This window comes from Meles meles, chromosome 1, assembly GCF_922984935.1.
Source record: "Meles meles chromosome 1, mMelMel3.1 paternal haplotype, whole genome shotgun sequence".
Lineage (NCBI taxonomy): Eukaryota > Metazoa > Chordata > Mammalia > Carnivora > Mustelidae > Meles > Meles meles.
Genome location: NC_060066.1, coordinates 98,117,994 through 98,137,824, shown reverse-complemented (window position 1 = coordinate 98,137,824; position 19,831 = coordinate 98,117,994). Strand labels below are relative to the sequence as shown.

At 38.6% G+C, this 19,831-nt stretch overlaps 1 protein-coding gene across 1 annotated transcript; it reads left to right on the top strand.

Moving 5' to 3' along the window:
- The first annotated feature begins 8,627 nt into the window (after window positions 1-8,627).
- Window positions 8,628-16,419, top strand: MRPL15 (mitochondrial ribosomal protein L15). Its single transcript, XM_046028005.1, has 5 exons — window positions 8,628-8,808; window positions 10,370-10,524; window positions 11,328-11,493; window positions 14,312-14,435; window positions 14,889-16,419. The coding sequence occupies exons 1-5, from the start codon at window positions 8,701-8,703 to the stop codon at window positions 15,224-15,226; spliced, it is 891 nt and encodes a 296-aa protein (XP_045883961.1). The 5' UTR covers window positions 8,628-8,700; the 3' UTR covers window positions 15,227-16,419.
- Window positions 16,420-19,831: the final 3,412 nt, after the last annotated feature.

Here is a 19,831-nt window from a genome sequence, read left to right as displayed (position 1 = left end):
AAGAATTATGTATTTATTCTAGATTCAAATACTTTATCAGATATGTGTATTTATTCTAGATTCAAATACTTTGTCAGATACGTGTTTTAAAAATACTTTCTCCCCGGGGCGCCTGGGTGGTTCAGTGGGTTAAAGCTTCTGCCTTTGGCTCAGGTCATGATGGAGCCCCACATCTCTCTGCTGAGCAGAGAGCCTGTTTCCTCCTCTCTCTCTGCCTGCCTCTCTGCCTATTTGTGATCTCTGTCTGTCAAATAAATAAATGGAATCTTTAAAAAAAAAAATTCTTTCTCCCAATCTGTGACTGAACTTTTCATTCTTAAGTGTCTTTTATTTTATTTCTTTATTTATTTTTAAAACGTTCTTTATTTATTTGACAGAGGGAGAGATAGTGAGAGAGGGGACACAAGCAGGGGGAGTGGGAGAGGAAGAAGCAGGCCTCCCAAGAGCAGGGAGCTCCACATGGGGCTCAATCCCAGGACCCTGGGATCATGACCTGAGCCAAAGGCTGATGCTTAACAATTGAGCCTTCCAGGGACTCCTTAAATGTCTTTTAAAGAGTAGGAGTTTTAAATTTTCACAAAGTCAAATTTATCAATTTTTCTTTTATAGTTTATATTTGATTTTAGTTTAGACTTTAAGAAATTTTTGCTTAACCCCAAATCACTAAGATTTTCTCCTATGTTTTCTTCTGTAAGATTTATCATTTTCGCTCTTATATTTAGGATATTTATTATGATCAATCTTGAACTAATATTGTCATGTGGTATAAAATGATGATTGAGACTTCTTTTTGCATATGGCTGATTGTCCATCATCAGTCACTGAAAAGATTATAATTTCCTCTTTGAAGTCCCTTGGTATCTTTGTCAAAATTTAGTTGTCCGCTGGATATCCACACACAAAAGAATGAAGTTGGACAGCTATCTCACATCATATACAAACATTTAATCAAATGAATTAAAGATTTGATATGTCTAAAATAGTCATTATTTCACTTTCATTCCTGAAATGTGTACTTACTGTATATAGATTTTTAGGTGGCTTTGGTTTTTCTTTCAGCATTTTAAAAGTGTTGCCTCATTGTCTTCTGGTCAGTCATTCCAATGAGAAATCTGTTGTCATTCTTACCTTCATTTTTCTGTACATGTCTTGTATTTCTGGCAGCTTTTAAATTTTTTCCTTATCACTGATTTTAAGCAATATAATTATCAGGTACTTTGGTAGTGTTTTCTAGTTTATTCTGCTCAGAGCTTAATGTGCTTCTTGGACGTATGAGTTAATCGTTTTAATTAAATTTGGAAAAATTTCATCCATTATTTCTTCAAAATTTCTTTTCCCATGGTCTCTTCTCCTTTCTGGGAATGCAATTATATCTAATGTTAGGATACTTGTTGTTGCTCTACAGTTCACTGATATATCTTTTTCTTGTCTTTTCTCTGTTTCATTTTAAATGATTTCTATTAAGGCTTTAAGTTAGTTAATCTTTTTCTACAGTATATAACTTTTCAGTAATGTTATCTATACCATTTTCTTTTCAGACGTTATATTTTTTACCTCTAGACATTTATTTGTGTGGTTTTCTTTGTTGTTGTCTTTTAGATTAGCAAAGTTTTTAACTGTGGTGAAACAAATAACATAAAATTTACCATCTTAACCATTTATAAGTACACAGTTCAGTAGGGTTAAGTATATTTACATTGTTGGGCAATAGATTTTTTCCAACATCTTTTGTATCTCCTTAAAATGCTCAACCTTCGGGGCACCTGGGTGGCTCAGTGGGTTAAAGCCTCTGCCTTCAGCTCGGTCATGATCCCAGTGTCCTGGGATCGAGCCCCACATTGGGCTCTCTGCTCAGTGGGGAGCCTGTTTCCTCCTCTGTTTCTCTCTCTCTCTGCCTGCCTCTCTGTCTACTTGTGATCTCTGTCAAATAAATAAATAAATAAATAAATAAAAATCTTTAAAAAAATAAAAATAAAGTGCTCAACCTTCCTCCTTGGACATACGAACTATATTTATTCTAAAGGTTTAAACATTTTTGGCAATTATTTCTATCATCTTTGGATCTATTTATATTGATTGGGTTTTTTATTTTTTTAAGATTTTTTATTTATTATTTGACAGACAGAGATCACAAGTAAGCAGAGAGGCAGGCAGAGAGAGAGAGGAAGGGAAGGAGGTTCCCCACAGAGCAGAGAGCCCAATGTGGGGCTTGATCCCAGAACCCTGGGATCATGACCCGAGCCAAGGCAGAGGCTTTAACCCACTGAGCCACCCAGGCACCCCTGTATTGATTGGTTTTATTTTTTAAGTTTTAAAAAAATATTTTATTTATTTATTTAACAGAGAGAGAGTGAGAGAGAGATCACAAGTAAGCAGGGAGAAAGGCAGAGAGGGGGAAGCAGGCTCCCCACCAAGCAGAGAGCCCAATGAGGGGCCGATCCCAGGACCCTGAAACCATGACCCGAGCCGAAGGCAGAGGCCCAACCCAGTGAGCCACCCAGGTGCTCCTTGATTGATTTTGAAATTTCATTTCTTTCTTGCCTATCTGGTAATATTTTCTTTTATTTATTTATTTTTTATTTTTTTACAAAATGTAAAATATTATGAATTTTAATTTTTGTTATTTTGTTAGTTGTTGGAGTTTTTCGCATTTTTTACCTAAAATATTTTTAGGGTTTGTTTTGAAATGCAGTTAATTTACTTGTTCAGTTGGTATCTTTGAGACTTGCTTTTTTGCTTTGCTAGGTAGGTTCATTACAGTATAGGACTAATTTGGTCCCAACACTTAGTATCATTTTGAGAAAGTCTTTGTGGTAGGAGATGTGTGTGTGTGTGTGTAAGCACAGGTGCCCGTGCTAGTGATAATGTAAAGTTTTCCTAGCCCCGTTTGAGTTCTGGAAAGGCTCTGCTTGAATCTTTCTCCTGGTTTGGTGTTTTTGGGTTTTGTTTTTGGTCTTAAGTAGTTTCTTCAAACACGTGTGTGACCAATGCTCATTTGGAGCTCTCCCTGTGCAGCTTTCTCATCTCTCATACTTGATTCTATAAATGCTAGTAGGCTTTCCCTGTATGAACTCTGTCTCTTCACCTCTGCGAGACCTAAGAGCTCTGTTTGGGGACTTCTCCCTGCAAGTAGCCTGGAAGAAGGCTATAAGTTGGAGCAATAATATAGTTCAAATCTTTTGTTTCATTTTCCTCAGAGAAGTGTCTGTTCTCTAATATTTGAAAACCGTTATGCTGTATCTTTTTTTTTTTTTTTTTTTGGTTGGTTAGTAGTGTGTGCTGACAGGATAAATCTTGTTCTTTTTAAAAATTATTATTCAGTTGTTTTTACCCCATCATATCCAGAAACCAAAATCCCAAAGTATTATATATTGATAATGAATATATAGAGATATAGTGAAAGTACAAAGAAATGCACAGGAAGGATAAGTTCTAAACTCAGAATAGTGACTATTTCTGGGGAAGTTGGCAGAAAGAGGAATGTGACTATTTAAAAAAAGACAACTATATATAGTATATATATATACTATTTTATTTCATAAGGTGGGTGGTGGGTATCTAGGTATTCAGCTTACTGTTATACTTAACATCAGTCTTGAAATATTTCATAATAGAAAGAGTTCAAACAGGACAAAGGGTTAAGGTGTTTTTTTTTCTTCTTTAAGATGAAGGAACTGGGGCGCCGGATGGCTCAGTGGGTTAAAGCCTCTGCCTTCAGCTCAGGTCATGATCTCAGGGTCCTGGGATCGAGCCCCACATCGGGCTCTCTGCTTGGCAGGGAGCCTGCTTCCTCCTCTCTCTCTGCCTGCCTCTCTGCCTGCTCGTGATCTCTGTCAAATAAATAAATAAAATCTTAAAAAAAAAAAAAGATGAAGGAACCATGAAAAAGTTAGAAGAAACAACATGTATGTCTTAGCGGCATCTATAACATTGAATGAAACTTTTGTTCTCTCTCCAAATGTATGTGTAATATGCAAGAAATAGCCTTGAAATTAAATAGTCATAAAAAATCAATGATCCAGTCTTGTGTTCATTTACTTGATTTTTGCTCTGAAATGTCTTTATGGAGAGTATATATATTTCCGGACTGTTCATAACTTTTAGAATAATTTAAGGCAGCTTGACTGAATTTGAGCAAACTGAAATCCTTAGTAGGGAGAATTAGGTAACATTCTATGGGCTCATTCTTCCAGCTCTATAAAATAGTAAGAAACTATTTCCTCAGCCTTGGGATTGGGTACCAGAAAGATTTGGAAAGGCTCACCAAACTATCTTCTGTTTCTATTCTACACCTACCAGAGGGACCAGATCTAGCAATACCATGACATTGTATAGTTGTAGGAGAAATCTTGCTACTACCAAGCATGCATCTGTGCCTTTCCTTCTTTTTAATTTTCCATTGTGAACATGAAGGACTATGGTAGTTGTTAACGTTTTTTTTTTTTTAAAGATTTTATTTTATTTATTTATTTATTTGACAGAGAGAGAGATCACAAGTAGGCAGAGAGGCAGGCAGAGAGAGAGGAGGAAGCAGGCCTCCTGCGGAGCAGAGAGCCCGATGCGGGGCTCGATCCCAGGACCCTGAGATCATGACCTGAGCCGAAGGCAGCGGCTTAATCCACTGAGCCACCCAGGCGCCCCAATTGTTAACGTTTTTTCAAATATTTCTGGGGGCGCCTGGGTGGCTCATTTGGTTGGGCGATTGACTCTTGATTTTAGTTCAGGTTGTGATCTCAGTGTCTGGTATTGAGTCTTTTTTTTTTTTTTTTTTTTGGTACTGAGTCTTGAGTTGGGCTCCCCATTCAGCTCGGAGTCTGCTGGAGACTTTTTCTCTTCCTCTCCTGCTCCTCCCACATGCTCTAAATAAATAAATAACAAATATTTATGATTCTCTATGTTCTGAGACATGGTAGCATTGCACTTCCCAGTTTTTTGGGGGGGGGGGTTGATAGTGGTGAGGTCATGTGAGTAGTTCCAGTCAATACATGGTAGGTGGAAGAGAAAAGTGTCACTTCCAGACCAGAATTTTCCATTCTGCGTGAGACCCTCCAGAATCCTCTTTCCATTTGTCACAGCAACCTTCAAGTTTCAGGATGTGTCTGCTGTCTCATCCCGAGGCCTAGAATTACATAGATAAGAAGAGCAGAGTTCCCAGCTGATGTTCAGTAAGATTATAATATAACCAAGAAATAAACTTTTGCTTAGAAAATGTTAAAAATCCTTTTGTGTCATTCAGTTCAAATGTCCCTTCAGAGAGGCAATCTTTGACCACTCAGTCTAAAAGACACCAGAGATACCAGTTAATCCGTAATACAATCCCCTTTTTAATTATCTCCATGGTACTCCTTTTTCTCAGAAATAGTTTTATTTATTTGTACTTATTTATTGTATTCCCCTCCCGAACCACCCCCCCCAAAAAAAACTTTATAAGTTGCCTATTTCATTCACTGAAGTATCCCTAGCATTTTGAGGATAGAGTGACAAGAAGGAATCAGATCAGCCTGATTCTCATAGGTCATGGTAAGACGTCTGTATTTTATTCAGGGGCAATGTGAAGCCCCTGAAAAGTAATGACATTCTGACTACTTTTGGAGAATGGACTGGAAGGGGGTGGCAGTGAAAGTAAAAAGAGATCATCAGTAGACTGTAGCATTATTCTAGGCAAGATGGTGGTGGGTTGAATCAGCATGGTGTTTGTGGGTCAAAGAGATTGGGGTTGTTAATGTGGAAAATACAGAAATAGGCATAAAGAATGACTTTCGGGTTTTTGGCTTTAATAACTAGGGAAGTCGAGGTATCATTTTTGGGGTGGTGAATATACAGGAAAAGAAGTTTGGGGGAGATTGTGGAAAAGAGTTGGAAATCTAGAATCCTCTGTTGACATCTTAGTCAAGATATCAATTAAACTGCTGGATACATACAAGTTGAACTCAGATTTGAGATGAAGATATAAACCTGAGAATTTATAAATCATTTAAGATCACCTTGAGAGAATATCTGCATAGAAAAGATAAATTTCAACATTTAGAGGGCAGATTAGGAGGACCTAGTAAAAGGGGAAAAGATCAACCAGGATGGAAGAAGAAAACCAAAAATGTGGTCTATCCAGAAACCAAACAAAGAAAGTATTTTGAGGACAAAGTGGTCAACTGCCTTGAAAACTTCTAAGCATGCTTTAAAAAAATTCTTTTTTTGGCGGGGGAGAGAGGGAGAGGAATAGAGAATCTCATGCAGACTCTGCCTCATTCAGAGCTGGATCCTGGGACCCTGAGATCATGACCTGAGCCCAAACCAACAGCTTGGCACTTAAAACAACTGTGCCATCCAGGTGCCACAGCACTCATTTAGGAGAACAGAGTTTCAATTTTTTTCAGCTTTTTAAAAAAATTTTTTTATAAGATTTTATTTATTTATTTGACAGACAAATAGGCAGAGAGTCAGGCAGAGAGAGAGAGGGGGAAGCAGGCTCCCTGCTGAGCAGAGAGCCCGATGTGGGGCTTGATCCCAGGACCCTGGGATCATGACCTGAGCTGAAGGCAGAAGCTTTAACCCACTGAGCCCCCAGGTGCCCCAATTCTTTTCAGCTTTATTGAGGTATAATTAATGCACAGAGGATATATGCAATGATAGGAAGGATTGTACATTTGGCGATGGGATGTGGAAAAATGCCTTATCCCATGACTTCTTTTTCTAAAGTAGAAGAGAAATTCATTGGCTGAGAAAGAAGGTATAAAATAGTCATTGTGGAGACTGAAAAAGTAAGTTTTCTAGAACACTGGGATAGGATGACTATTTTGGGGTCTGTGATCTTGAATTTAAAGAAAGCCTATCAGCCTGAAAGCCAGTTCTTTGTGGATCCGAAAGAGAAAAATACTGAAAATTGCTCTGTAGAGAGAGCAAGTACCGTAATTGTTGTAGCTTCTTGTTTATATCCATGACTATGTTAAAGAAAATATGTAGGTAGAAGAAGTTATAAGTAGAGGGAGCAAAGAAGTGTGAGAGGTGAGATGTGTCAGTATCTTCATCTTACATAGAGTGAGGAGCTGCTGTATACTTTTGATAGTTGAAAACTTAAACGTTATTTAAATTACAGATTTACTGGGGCTCTGGGTGGCACAGTCGGTCAAGTGTCCAATTCTTGGTTTCCACTCAGGTCATGATTTCAGGGTCCTGGAATGGAGCCCCAAATTTGGCTCCACACTCAGTGCCGAATCTGCTTGAGAATCTCTCTCTCTGCCCCTCCCGCTCGTGCTCTCTCTCTAATAAATAAAATCTTTTTTTTTAAAGATTTTTTAAAAATTTATTTATTTGACAGAGAGAAATCACAAGAGAGTCAGGCAGAGAGAGAGGAAGGGAAGCAGGCTCTCCGCTGAGCAGAGAGCCCGATGTGGGACTCGATCCCAGGACCCTGAGATCATGACCTGAGCTGAAGGCAGCAGCTTAACCCACTGAGCCACCCAGGCGCCCCATCTAATAAATAAAATCTTAAAAAAGAATTATATATATACTGTGAGAGAACTAAAATACTAGAAAGTAGTTTAAATGATCTAAATCTTCATCTATCTTAAGACAGGTTAATATACAATGTCAAAAATTGATCAAACAATTAGTGATATAGTTTAAATTATAAATATGGAGGCAATCACCAGATGAAATAAAAACAGAAAGTTAAAAGTGATTGCCTATGGAGAATTCTGGTTTCTCATTAGAAACTCTTCCTGTACTATTTAATTTTTCTCAAAACAAATGTATGCTTTACTATACTTTAATAACATTAAAACAAGAATTATTTAAGTGTGAATGAAGACCTATGTCAGGACCAACCTTTGATAAAAGTTGGTAGGTTTTATCAAAGTGACATTTATTTCCATCCCGTTTCCATGCCCACTTCTTAGCTCTTTGGGTACTGTTTCCTCCCAATATCAAAAGGATATACTCTCTCCCAGCCCTGACTTCCTGCCCTCTTCACTAAGTAAAATCTCATCTCCAGTTTTTTTTTTTCTTTTTTAATATTTTATTTAACAGATAAAGATTACAAGTAGGCAGAGAGAGAGGAGGAAGCAGGCTCCTTGCTGAGCAGAAAGCCCGATGCGGGGCTCGATCCCAGGACTCTGGGATCATGACCTGAGCCGAAGGCAGAGGCTTTAACCCACTGAGCCACCCAGGCGCCCCTACTAAGCATTTAAAGAAACTGGATCCTGGGTATTATTTTCGTATCTCATAGCGTGTAGTTAAAACGAAGCTCAAAACTAATGGTTTAGCGCTCACGTTACTTTATGCCAGACTCTACGTGGAGCTCAGAAAACACACTGCCTCATAAGGACTACAAGACCCCAGGACAAAATATTCAGGCCAAACACTGACTCAAAGATTCCCTACCGCACAGCGTTTTCAATGCGTGCATTTACGAAGCGGGAGAAAACGTACGTTCAGAGACGAGACCAACGCACGTTCTTTAACTACGCTCACATCCCCAGTGAACTAAAAACAAGAAATGTCGAGAAACACTGAGACAACAACGTTGCAAAAACCTCCGACGGTATCCAATTACTCTGGGACACTGGCGCCGCGTGCGACAGAAAGTTCTGCAATTCCTGCGGTACGACAGGGGCGGTGCTGCGGCCGTAAAGGAGCGCCGGGAGACCACGTGGGCTTTGAGACCACCGCCGGCGACCTTGGAGGGTATTGATCCTGCCGGTAATGGTTGGCGGGGTGCAGGGCGGAGGGGCACGGGCCCTGGACCTGCTCCGGGCTCTGCCCCGTGTGAGCTTAGCCAACTTAAAGCCGAATCCGGGCTCCAGGAAACCGGTAACTAGCTGGTGGTGGTGCGGGGAATCGCTGGGGGATGGGACGATGGAAGCGGCCATTCCCTCCCCGTCATTTTCGGGGACTCTTTTTTCCAAAAGGGTGTTGGAATGAACTAGGGTTGCCGAGCCCTTGATCTCCTTAACTGTACAGAGGAGAGTCTTCCCATATGGCCCCAATTCTTAGTAAGTTTTATATTTTAAAGCATACTTAAGTTAATTAGGGCGGAGGAGTGAAGTCACAGAAACTACAAAATGATAGTCTCAGTAAAAATTGAATTTAAAATGAAGTATGTTCTTAGTATCTTTATTTTCGTGGGAAAGATTTTAACTGATTATGGTAAATGCCTCCTCTGCAAGGCACTGAATATAGACAGAAAAGCTGTTAGTTGACATACTGCCTTTTATTTATCCAATTTTTGAAAGCTTTTATTTTTAAGTAATCTCTACACCCGATGTGGGGCTCTAATTTACAACCTTGAGATAAGGGGTCGCTTGCCTGGCCCACTGAACGAGCTAGGCAGGGGGATATACTGTCATTTTTAAGAAATCAGTTCCTTTAAAAAAAAAGAAGTCAGTTCCTTGTTTTCAGGAAGTGAGAGAAAGTTAATTTTAGAAAAATATTTTCTGTACAAATTAATGTTTAATAATATACATGCATAATGTTAATGTATTTACAATTCCAAACGGTATAAACCTTGTTTGTTGGGGATGTTTGGTTCTAGGATATTTTTCAGTTGCAGTCTGTCACAGAATTCTCATATCCATCCCATCCTTGGAACTTTGTCTTTGAAACACAGCTTGGACTTCAGTTACAAGAATTCACTACATCTTCAGAGGCAAAGATGCTAACTTAAGAGTGTTTGGGGGTTAGAGCAACGAGAACAGTGCTTGACACATAGTAGTATTAGCTGTAAGGACCTATTTAGAAACTGTCCCTGCTCCCTTTCCCCCAGGGGATTTACTTGGAGACAAGTCCCCGAAACCAGCCTCAGGTAACAAATCTCAAATACAAGGATGGGTCAGGCCAGGTGGAGACATCCAGTCAGTGGGGGCTTGCATACTGTCTCCTTAGCTACCAAGGAGTAGGGACCCCCGCCCTCTGGGAGCCTTTTTGGCACCAATCCTAATCAAGGTGTAATAGGCTGGTTCTAATGTCTACTAGGGTAAATTGTAATTCATTTGGTCACCTAGCATCAGTGTGAAGTTTCCTGTGTGTGTTACAATTTCACTGGCCACCTCTACATGACCAGGCCTGACCTCATGGCCTTTGTCCTTGAAAGCTAGTCTGTGAAACAGAGAGTGGTCGCCCTCTCTTGTAAGAGGTGTGGCCCCGAACGTTCGGTTAGATTCTTGATGCTTGGTGCGAAATAAAGCTTTGCTTGACCTTCGCTTTGTATCAGTCTCGCTCCTTTAATCACGGACCCATTATTGGGGCATAACATTAGCCAGTACTGATTGATTGAATAAATGAATGGCATCTCAAAAAAATATGTGGTGAAAAGATAAAATAAAATTTAAAAATGCGTCTGCAGATCATACAAAACTCTCTTCTGTCCTCCTAGGAAAGACGGCGGAGAGGTCAGAGAAGAGGTAGAAAATGTGGTCGAGGCCATAAAGGAGAGCGTCAGAGAGGAACCCGGCCCAGACTGGGCTTTGAGGGAGGCCAGACTCCATTTTACCTTCGAATCCCAAAATATGGGTTTAATGAAGGTCATAGGTGAGATTGCTTTGCTTTTTAAAGTAAAAATCTCTACTTTTCACTGACAATCACCCCCCCCAAAAAAAAAAGCTTGGTAGAAATTTGAATTCACTTTGAAGCAAACTTTTGTTGCTGTTTCTCTGAAACATTTTTGGTAATGAAATTTCAGCTGGATTAGTAGGAAAAAAAAGCACAGACTTTGTACTCAGACCTGCAAATGGAGATAAGAATGCCTACTTCTGTGGTTGGTTAGAGGCTGAGCAATAATATATATAAAAATTTGAAAAATTATAGTCACTCAGTAAAGGAAAACTACTACTCTTGTTACTTTGAGCTCCATTAATGCATCATTAGAATAAAGGGTTACATTTTGACAAATTTGTTTAAATGAGTGACGTAAATGCCAAGAGAGGCAAGTAATTTTAGTGAAATGGAATACTAGTTTTGTTTCATTAGCAAAAATCAAGCGAGATTATATTTCTGTTGTACTCAGGAGGGTTTTATTTTATTTTTTATTATTTTTTTTTAGATTTTATTTATTTGACAGAGAAAGAGATCACAAGTAGGCAGAGAGGGGGAAGCAGGCTCCCCGCTGAGCAGAGAGCCGATGTGGGGCTTGATCCCAGGACCCCGGGATCATGACCTGAGCTGAAGGCAGAGACCCTAACCCACTGAGCCACCCAGGCTCCCAAGGAGGGTTTTATTTTGTTAAGTCATCTAAATTGATGGAGGAAAATACAGGACAAAGCTTTGAGTTGATTTGAAGAAATTATAGGAAGATAAGCTTGACCGAGTTTTCCAATTGTTACTTTGTTTTGTAGCTTCAGACGTCAGTATCAGCCTTTGAGTCTCAATAGATTGCAATATCTAATTGATTTGGGTCGAGTGGATCCTACTCAGCCTATTGACTTAACTCAGCTTGTCAATGGGAGAGGTGTGACCGTCCAGCCACTTAAACGGGATTATGGTGTCCAGCTGGTAGAGGAGGTAAGTCTGGGCTAGATTTTTTTAGTGTTAATAGAAGACTGTATCTGAATTCCATATAATCAGTACTCTGCTTTTTAAATTTTTTTCTTTTGAGTTGTCATATCACCATTACATAATAGTGATTGTATTTTGAGGAAGCTGGCATGCTGTATTGAGGGGTCTTTGTACACTGTTTCTGGGGTGCTTTTTAGTGTATCTGTTCAGCTTGCTCCCTCAGTCCCTCTGGTTCTCTGTTAAGTGCCCTATCAGGAAGATCTTTTTTGACATCCTTTTGTAAAAGAATCTCACCACTGCCCCCACCCCTCAAAACAGTCATACTTTTGTCTGATTTACCTTGCCCAAAGTACTTTTCTTTGAATATATGAATACCTGACCTTTATTACCAAGTAGGGCATTTATGTTTTCACTCTCTCCTTCACTATAATGTAAGTTCTTTGAGGACAAGTACTTTAGTTCATTGCTATATTTTCAGTATTGGAAATACTGGCTCATGATAATTTGTTATGGAGAAAAGGAATGAATCAAATCTAGTTCCAGTTGCAACAAAGTTTTCTATTTATTGAAATTGGTCAAGAGTTTCATCAACAGTTAAACTTGTTCATTAATACTTTTCTTTTTTCTAAGTCAGTAATACAGTTATGTAAGTAACTTTGTGTCCACTAGAGGGAAGCATGTGTTTATGGAAAACCTTTTAGAGTCCTTTGAAAAAGTGAACCTCATGGATAAAAGTTTTCCTAATAAAATGATTTGAAAAGCAAATACAAAATACTCAAGTCTCAGTATTCTATTCTGGCTATATAAGGGAGTACACATGTAAATTAATAAGGAAAAATCTTTAACTTTGTTAGCCAATAAATGCTACATTCCAACAGTTTTCAGGCATGTGTCTATATTAAATAAGGAAAATAATCCTGAAAACTATACCAGGGCAACAATTGAGTAAGTACAGTTAGTTACATATCATTGGTAGCTCTGTAAATTGGTTGACCTTTTCTGGATTTCAGATTTGCAATAAGTAATGGGTAATAAGACTGTTTTACTCTTCAGCACAAAATTACCAACTTCAGAACATAATGTTTTCAAGGAATAGTAAAAGAAACCTAACTAATAAAAAGACATTCCTAAAAATGCTATTTATAATACTGAAAATGCTGGAACTAACTCTAATGCCCAAGAATAGGGAAATAGTTGGGCAATTTAGAGTAGTAATTAAAATCCACGAATAATATGGCAAGACCTTATTTTATTGAGTCAAAGGGGCCATTGATTCTGAAAATGCAGGCCAGTATCATAGATGGAAAAAAATGTGAGAAAATGTGTCTTAGCACTGATGGAATATTTTTGAAATACATGAAAATTTAATAGTTAATAAAAGGAACTTGATTGAGAGCCAGCTTATTTCATCCACCACAATAGCAGAAAAATTCTATCATCACAAAAAGAATGATAATACCAGCATCTTTTAATTAGAATCTGTTTTGAAATTAGAGTAAAATATAGTACATCCTCATAAAAGTGACTAAAAATGGAATTTTGGAAAGTTCAGTTCTACATTTTTTAGTATTGACTGTACTAGTCAATACTGTACTAGGGAAAAGTAGACTTATATTTTTGTCCTTTTAGAGTCTGTAATAAAATCAATAGCAAATGTAAAGTGAATCTCTATTCTTTTTCTTTTTTTTTTTTTTAAAGATTTTATTTATTTATTTGACAGAGATCACAAGTAGATAGAGAGGCAGGCAGAGAGAGAGAGAGAGGGAAGCAGGCTCCCTGCTGAGCAGAGAGCCCGATGTGGGACTTGATCCCAGGACCCTGAGATCATGACCTGAGCCGAAGGCAGTGGCTTAACCCACTGAGCCACCCAGGCGCCCCTCTGTTGTATTCTTATGCCTTTTTTCCTAGAGTGGGCTGATCCCTCCAAGGTCAGATACTGTTAATCAGGTGTTTTTTTTTCAACATTTTAAAGTAATCTCTATACCCAAAACGGGGCTCGAACTTAGAACCCCAAGATCAAGAGTCATATGCTCTACTGACTGAGCCTACCAGGTGCCCCTGTCGTCAGAGGTTTGTTCTTCAGAAAATTCCAGTCCACTTGTCCCCTTGCTAACAATCTCTTGGTCTTTTGCTAACTAAAGGATGAGGAAGATAAGTTTTTTTTTCATTTCAGTATGGCAGAATGTTGTGTTTAAGAACACATGAGCTGTGACTAGACCCCTGTGTTAGAATCCTAACTGTGTGAGGGGCGCCTGGGTTGGTTTTGCCTCCTGACTCATGGTTTTGGCTCAAGTCCTGGTCTTGGGGTCTTGGGATCGAGCCTTGTGTGGGGCCTGGTGCCCAGTCTACTTAAGACTCACTCTCTTTATCTCTCTCTCTCTCTCTCTTTAAAATAAATAACTGAATCTTAAAAAAAAATCCTAGCTGTGTGATCTTGACAAGTTACTTAACCTTTCTGTGCTTTGGTGTCCCCATCTATGAAGTTGGCCTAGCAATAATTTCATCATTAGGTTGTTAGGAGGATTAAATATTCTACTATTAATGAAGTGCTGGGGATGGATGCTTACATTGCTGTTTGCTAAATAGATAACATGAAAATATAGTCATCCCTGCTTACGGAGGATGAAAATGGGTAAAACAAAGTGGCCTAAAAACATACTAAAAAAAAAAAAACTGCATGTTGTTTGGTAGGACCTTAATGCAGAGGTATTTACTGTTGCATTATAAGCATTTTGGAGGAGAAAATGCAATGTAAAAAGGAAGCGTGTCATGCTTACTTTTAGCCAAGCTGTCTACAAACAGGCTTTGCTTTGACTTATTACAGGGTGCTGACACCTTTACGGCAAAAGTTAATATTGAAGTACAGTTGGCTTCAGAATTAGCCATTGCTGCCATCGAAAAAAACGGTGGTGTTGTTACTACCGCCTTCTATGACCCCAGAAGTCTAGGTAAGGTGTCCTGCAGTCCCTTTCTTCTCCCTCTTTGTCTCCTACCAGCTTCTACATGAGGATTTTAAAAGTACTCCCAGCTCTTTGACTTGTGGTTTGGATACCTCGGATTTCTGTTTTAGGGCTTCCTGTTAATGGTGTGATTTCTTCTAATATACCTCAATCAGTATGTCATAAGAAGGTATTTTGTTTCTAAATATGGGACTTCCATATGATGTTACCTGTGTTTAGAAATTCAGTAATTGTTGGTAACCCAGGGATAACTTTGATTTTCAAGATCCAAATATTTGAAAATGAAGTATATCAATTTGCTTACTTAAGATAAACCTATTTAATAAAAAAAAGTTCTTGGAATGAAGTTCTCATCTTGGTGGTATTCAGAAACCAATAATTAAAAGAAAATAATGTGTATAGCCATTATTTGTATCTCTTTTTTATTTAAATTTTTTTCAGAAATTCTGTGCAAACCTATTCCATTCTTTCTGCGTGGACAACCCATTCCAAAACGAATGCTTCCGCCTGAAGCACTGGTACCGTATTATACTGATGCAAAGAATCGTGGTTACCTGGCCGATCCTGTCAAATTTCCTGAAGCAAGACTTGAACTTGCCAAGAAGTATGGCTATGTTTTACCTGATATCACTAAAGATGAACTCTTCAAAATGCTTAGTACTCGAAAGGATCCAAGGCAGATTTTCTTTGGTCTTGCGCCTGGATGGATGGTGAATATGGCAGATAAGAAAATCCTAAAACCTACAGATGAAAATCTCCTCAAGTATTACAGTTCATGAATTTCCTTCCAAGAAAGCAGAGTTGTAAAAGTTCTGGAAGAAAATGGACTGAAACATACATATTTCTTATCGTCTTGTCTTGATTTGTGATTCTCTAGATGTTGATGTTAATTTTCCATGGAGCCCTATTTCCATTTTTATCTAAAATTGAAATATAAAATGGAATAAGCAAGGGCTACGTAGGGGAACTGAATCTGTGTGGGTTCTTTCTCAGTTAAAGAAACAAACTCCCTGGTTTTCTGCCGGAGGAAGATGGTAACTTTTAGGGTATTTCTTGTTCATTTTTTTCATGATCTTTTTGTCCAGATCTTGTCTTTCTATTCTTGCAAATCAGAATGAATGTGCAGGTGGAATGGGATTGACTTTTTTTTTAATAGTTCTTTTTTTTTTTAAGATATTTATTTGAGAGAGGATGAGAGCAAAAGAGATCACAGAGGGAGAGGGAGAAGCATACTCTTGGCTGAGCAGGGAGCCAGATGGGCTTGATTCCAGGACCCTGAGATCATGAACTGAGCTGAAGGCAACACACAGTCAACACAATTGACTGAGCCACTCAGATGCCCCTGGAATGGGATTGATTGCTAAGCCTGCTCAGTCAAGGTTAAGGCAGTTACTCATGGCGGCCCATCTTAATCAATAGCCTCAAGGAAGCTCTGCTATCCAGTGTCAAAGTGGAAAGCCTTCAACTCTGGGTTATTAAGATGTGGGGTATGAGCTTAAGGGTTAAATCCAATAAATAAATAGTACAATGTTTACTAGCAAAACTGAAGCGAAAACTCCAAGTGAATTCATTTTCTCAACTCATCTGATAAGAGTAGAGAGTAATGATTAAGGCATTAACCATTTTCTTGAAGTGTTTAATTCTAACATACTTTACTTACTTCATTGATACTGGAGACTTGTTTTTCAATCATTTTAAATGATTTTTGAAAAACCTCTTCAGTGATTATATAAGCCGTAAAAACAACTGGTAATGTGAAAATTAAACTCAGTTAATGTAAAAGATTTAGCAGTCAGTAAGCAAAGATGTGTTGTTCTGCAAAGATGTGTTGACCTGGACCATACAAAAACTCAGTTTATCCTGCTGCAATTAAATCTTGAGTAATTTAAATCTTGAATAATCATAATTTTTCCACAGGAACATAAAATTATTCCTGGCTGTTTATTTTCTTAAAAAATTTAAAAAGCCTAAATGATACAATATTTTGTTTTGTTAACTTATCTATCTTCTATATTGCTGATCTGACATTCAATTTATAAAGTAATATATGCACCTAGAGTATGTATATTTAAATTTTTTTTCCAGGATTGTATAATTTGACATATTAAGCCATTTCTTCATGAACCAGAACTTACAAGAATCACTATTAGGACTGTCTTCTATGATAATCACCTATGAATTTCAAGGAACAGGCAAAAGTTTTAAAAAATTTTTTATTTTTCAGAGATTCTAATAGGATTAGTTTTGGCTCCACTGATAGGAACCACAAATCACAGTAGTTTGAATGAGATAAAAGTTTATTTACTTATTTTCTTTCACAGAAGTCTGAGACCTTTCAGAGCTGATTGCTGGCTCAGCTCCACAATCTCAGAGCCCATGGCTTCTCCTTCTTTAGTTCTCCCGCCCTTAGAGTGAGATGTGCATCTTCATGATCCAAATAGGAATCAATAAGAGCCAACTTTTCCTAAGAAAGTGCCCGAGCAGCTGCCACACAAAACTTGTGTGTAAATCCCATTGGCCAGAACTTGGATAAAATTCTCTTCTGCAGGGGAGCCTGAACTTTTTACTTTGGTAGCTTGTGTTCTTAGCTGAAAAATTCCTTTAGGATGGATAAGTAAGAGTGGATATATTGGACAACCAGCAGGGGGATGACACCTGTTTTGATACTGACCAAACTTCAACCCTGAGATTAACTGACAATGAAAGACAACATAAAAAGTGCAGAATTCTTAAATTTGCTTAATAGTATAATCACCATTCTGGAATGCTGAGTTTAGTAAGAAATATTAAGTCAGTAAGTAGATTGGTTCATGAACATTGGTCAGGAAAATGTTTTCAAAGGAATGATGACAAAGCTCCAGAGAGCATCCAAAGAGTCATTTACTTTTTCTCTGTGCTTGTTTTTCTAAACATTTTTTTTTTAAAGATTTTATTTATTTATTTGACAGAGAGAGATCACAAGTAGGCAGAGAGGCAAGCAGAGAGAGTGAGAGGGAAGCAGGCTCCCCGCCGAGCAGAGAGCCCGATGCGGGACTCGATCCCAGGACCCCGAGACCACGACCTGAGCCGAAGGCAGTGGCCCAAACCACTGAGCCAACATTTTAACAATAAATCTATCTTACACTTGCCATGTTAGGTATCTAAACAGATATTTAGTATAATGTACGGAGGAAGAGATATGATAGCTTGCAAGGAAAAATAGCAAGGTACAAAAATGTTTTTTAAGGTTTTATTTGAGAGAGCTTTTGCACAAGCAGGGGGAGGGGCCGAGAGGGAGAAGTGGACTTACTGCTGAGCATGGAGCTGGACTTAAGGCTCCATTCCAGGACCCTGGGGTTAACCTGAGCCAAAAGTGACACTTAAAGAATGAGCCACTTAGGTGCCCCCAAAGAAAATGTTTTTATTAATGATTATAGTGAGTCACTAAAGGTTGAGTAGAATACATTTTTATTTTTTAACATTTTTTTTAAAAATTACTGCTGGGAAAAGTTCCCCCAAAACTTTCTGTCATTGAAGATACTTAATTTTTTTTTTTTTTTAAAGAGTTTATTCATCCACTTGACAGAGATCATGAGTAGGCAGAGAGGCAGTAGAGAGAGAAGGGAAGCAGGCCCCCGGCTGAGCAGAGAGCCCGGTGTGGGGCTTGATCCCAGGACCATGGGATCATGACCTGAACTGAAGGCAGAGCCACAGTTCCCACTGAGCCCACAGAACCCACTGAGCCATCCAGGTGCCCCGAAGATACTTATTTTTGTAAAAACAAAGCATAAGAAGTAAAATCCGTTACCCATTTCTCAGAGGTAACTTAACCACTGTTAGTTTAGATTCTTTTATTTATTTTTAAATAAAGAAGGGATAGACTGTTGCACTGTTCTGACCTTGCTTATTACATCTAATGTATTTCAAAAACACTTTTTCTGAGTATTTTCCATTAGGGTATTTAAACTTGTGCCTTTTTTCTTAAGCCATTTTCAAATAGGATCCATTAGAGGAGTCACTTCACCTTAACTGTGTAAAATGCAGTGACACTTTGTATAATCCAAGAGATTGTTTTAAGTGACCTCTAAGATCTCTGAGCTCTAATGCCCTTATGATAAAGTCTGCTTCTCCCCTCTCTCCCCCAACTCATGCTCTCTCTCTCATATGAAATGTTTTAAAAAAAAAAGAAACCTCCTTAGGGGCACCTGGGTGACTCAGTCGGTTGGGTGTCTGAGTTGATTTGGGCTCAGGTTGGATCACAGGGTCACCCTCTGGCCCTATCTGGCTCCACGCTCAGCAGGCAGTCTGCTTCTCTCCCACCCCTCTCAAACAAAAAAACAGATAAATCTTAAAAAAAGAAATGAACTTCCTTAAATTTAAACACATCTATTCTGTATCTGGGCATGAGATAATGGAAACAAAGCCGAGAGATAACCATTTTTTGTGTACCAGAGTATGGGGACGTTGCTCTAGGTAAGTTTGCCTCAACTTATTTGTGCTGCTGGATGTTTTCCTTGTGATTCAGTTCACAACTGCTCTTTCTGAGGGGCTGGTATTGCCTCAACAGGAAAAGTTCATAATTGGAAATGAGGGAGAAGTTAGTCATGTAAAGGTGAATTCCCCAGGCAAAAGCCCTCCAGTCTCACAAGCACTTTTGAGGGCCCTTAGGTTCTCCTTCCCTTTCCCCCTCCATGCACAATGACTAAGTCACTCTGTGTTAAAGGTGGAAAAGGAGACAGGCAAACACAAGACTTGCTTAATTGTAGCTATGGCCTACAGGTGAAGGGAAATCAGGATAGAACGATCCAGGGAATAATGAAAACAGGAAACAGATGCCTGATGATGTAATGCTTGGATAGTACTTATTCTGTGAGTCTGGGCTTAGTCACAAACAGCTGTATCCTGATCTTAGTATTATAATTGTGCAGATAATTCTCAGCCCAAGCAGGCACATTCCAAATTCCAAATTCCAAATTCCAAAAAAATTGTCCTTTTTTTTTAAGGTTTCAAATGTACTTTATTTCTTCAATCATGCCATGTGTTAATGGGTACACAGTGCTTTCACTTGGCATCAATTATGAGTTGGTTTTGAAACAATTCATTATTACACCAACTGGGATAATTACTGATTTCTCCATTCCTTTGGGGCTACTCTGCCAACGGGATAGGGTCCATGCTATTGCAATTTGTGTTGCTCTATATGCCCACACAGCAATACAGAAAGTGGCTCCACTAGCTAATACAGTCTTCCCATATTTGTCATGGAAATCAGGTGTACTTTTCTGGTGGCTCTGCCTTGCCATTGTTTGCGGAACGCTTTGAACTGCTCAAAGGGCAAATAAAATTACCAAACAATTCTGCAACATCTCATGAACTCAAAATTCAGATCGAGAGGAGAGGGAGTT

What these genes read in the sequence shown, in the direction of transcription:
- MRPL15 (XM_046028005.1), top strand. Translation starts at nt 8,701, where the DNA reads ATGGTTGGCGGGGTGCAGGGCGGAGGGGCACGGGCCCTGGACCTGCTC. An exon ending in ATCCGGGCTCCAGGAAACCG is followed by an intron (nt 8,809 to 10,369) that starts GTAACTAGCTGG and finishes CTGTCCTCCTAG; the next exon opens with GAAAGACGGCGGAGAGGTCA. An exon ending in GGGTTTAATGAAGGTCATAG is followed by an intron (nt 10,525 to 11,327) that starts GTGAGATTGCTT and finishes TTTGTTTTGTAG; the next exon opens with CTTCAGACGTCAGTATCAGC.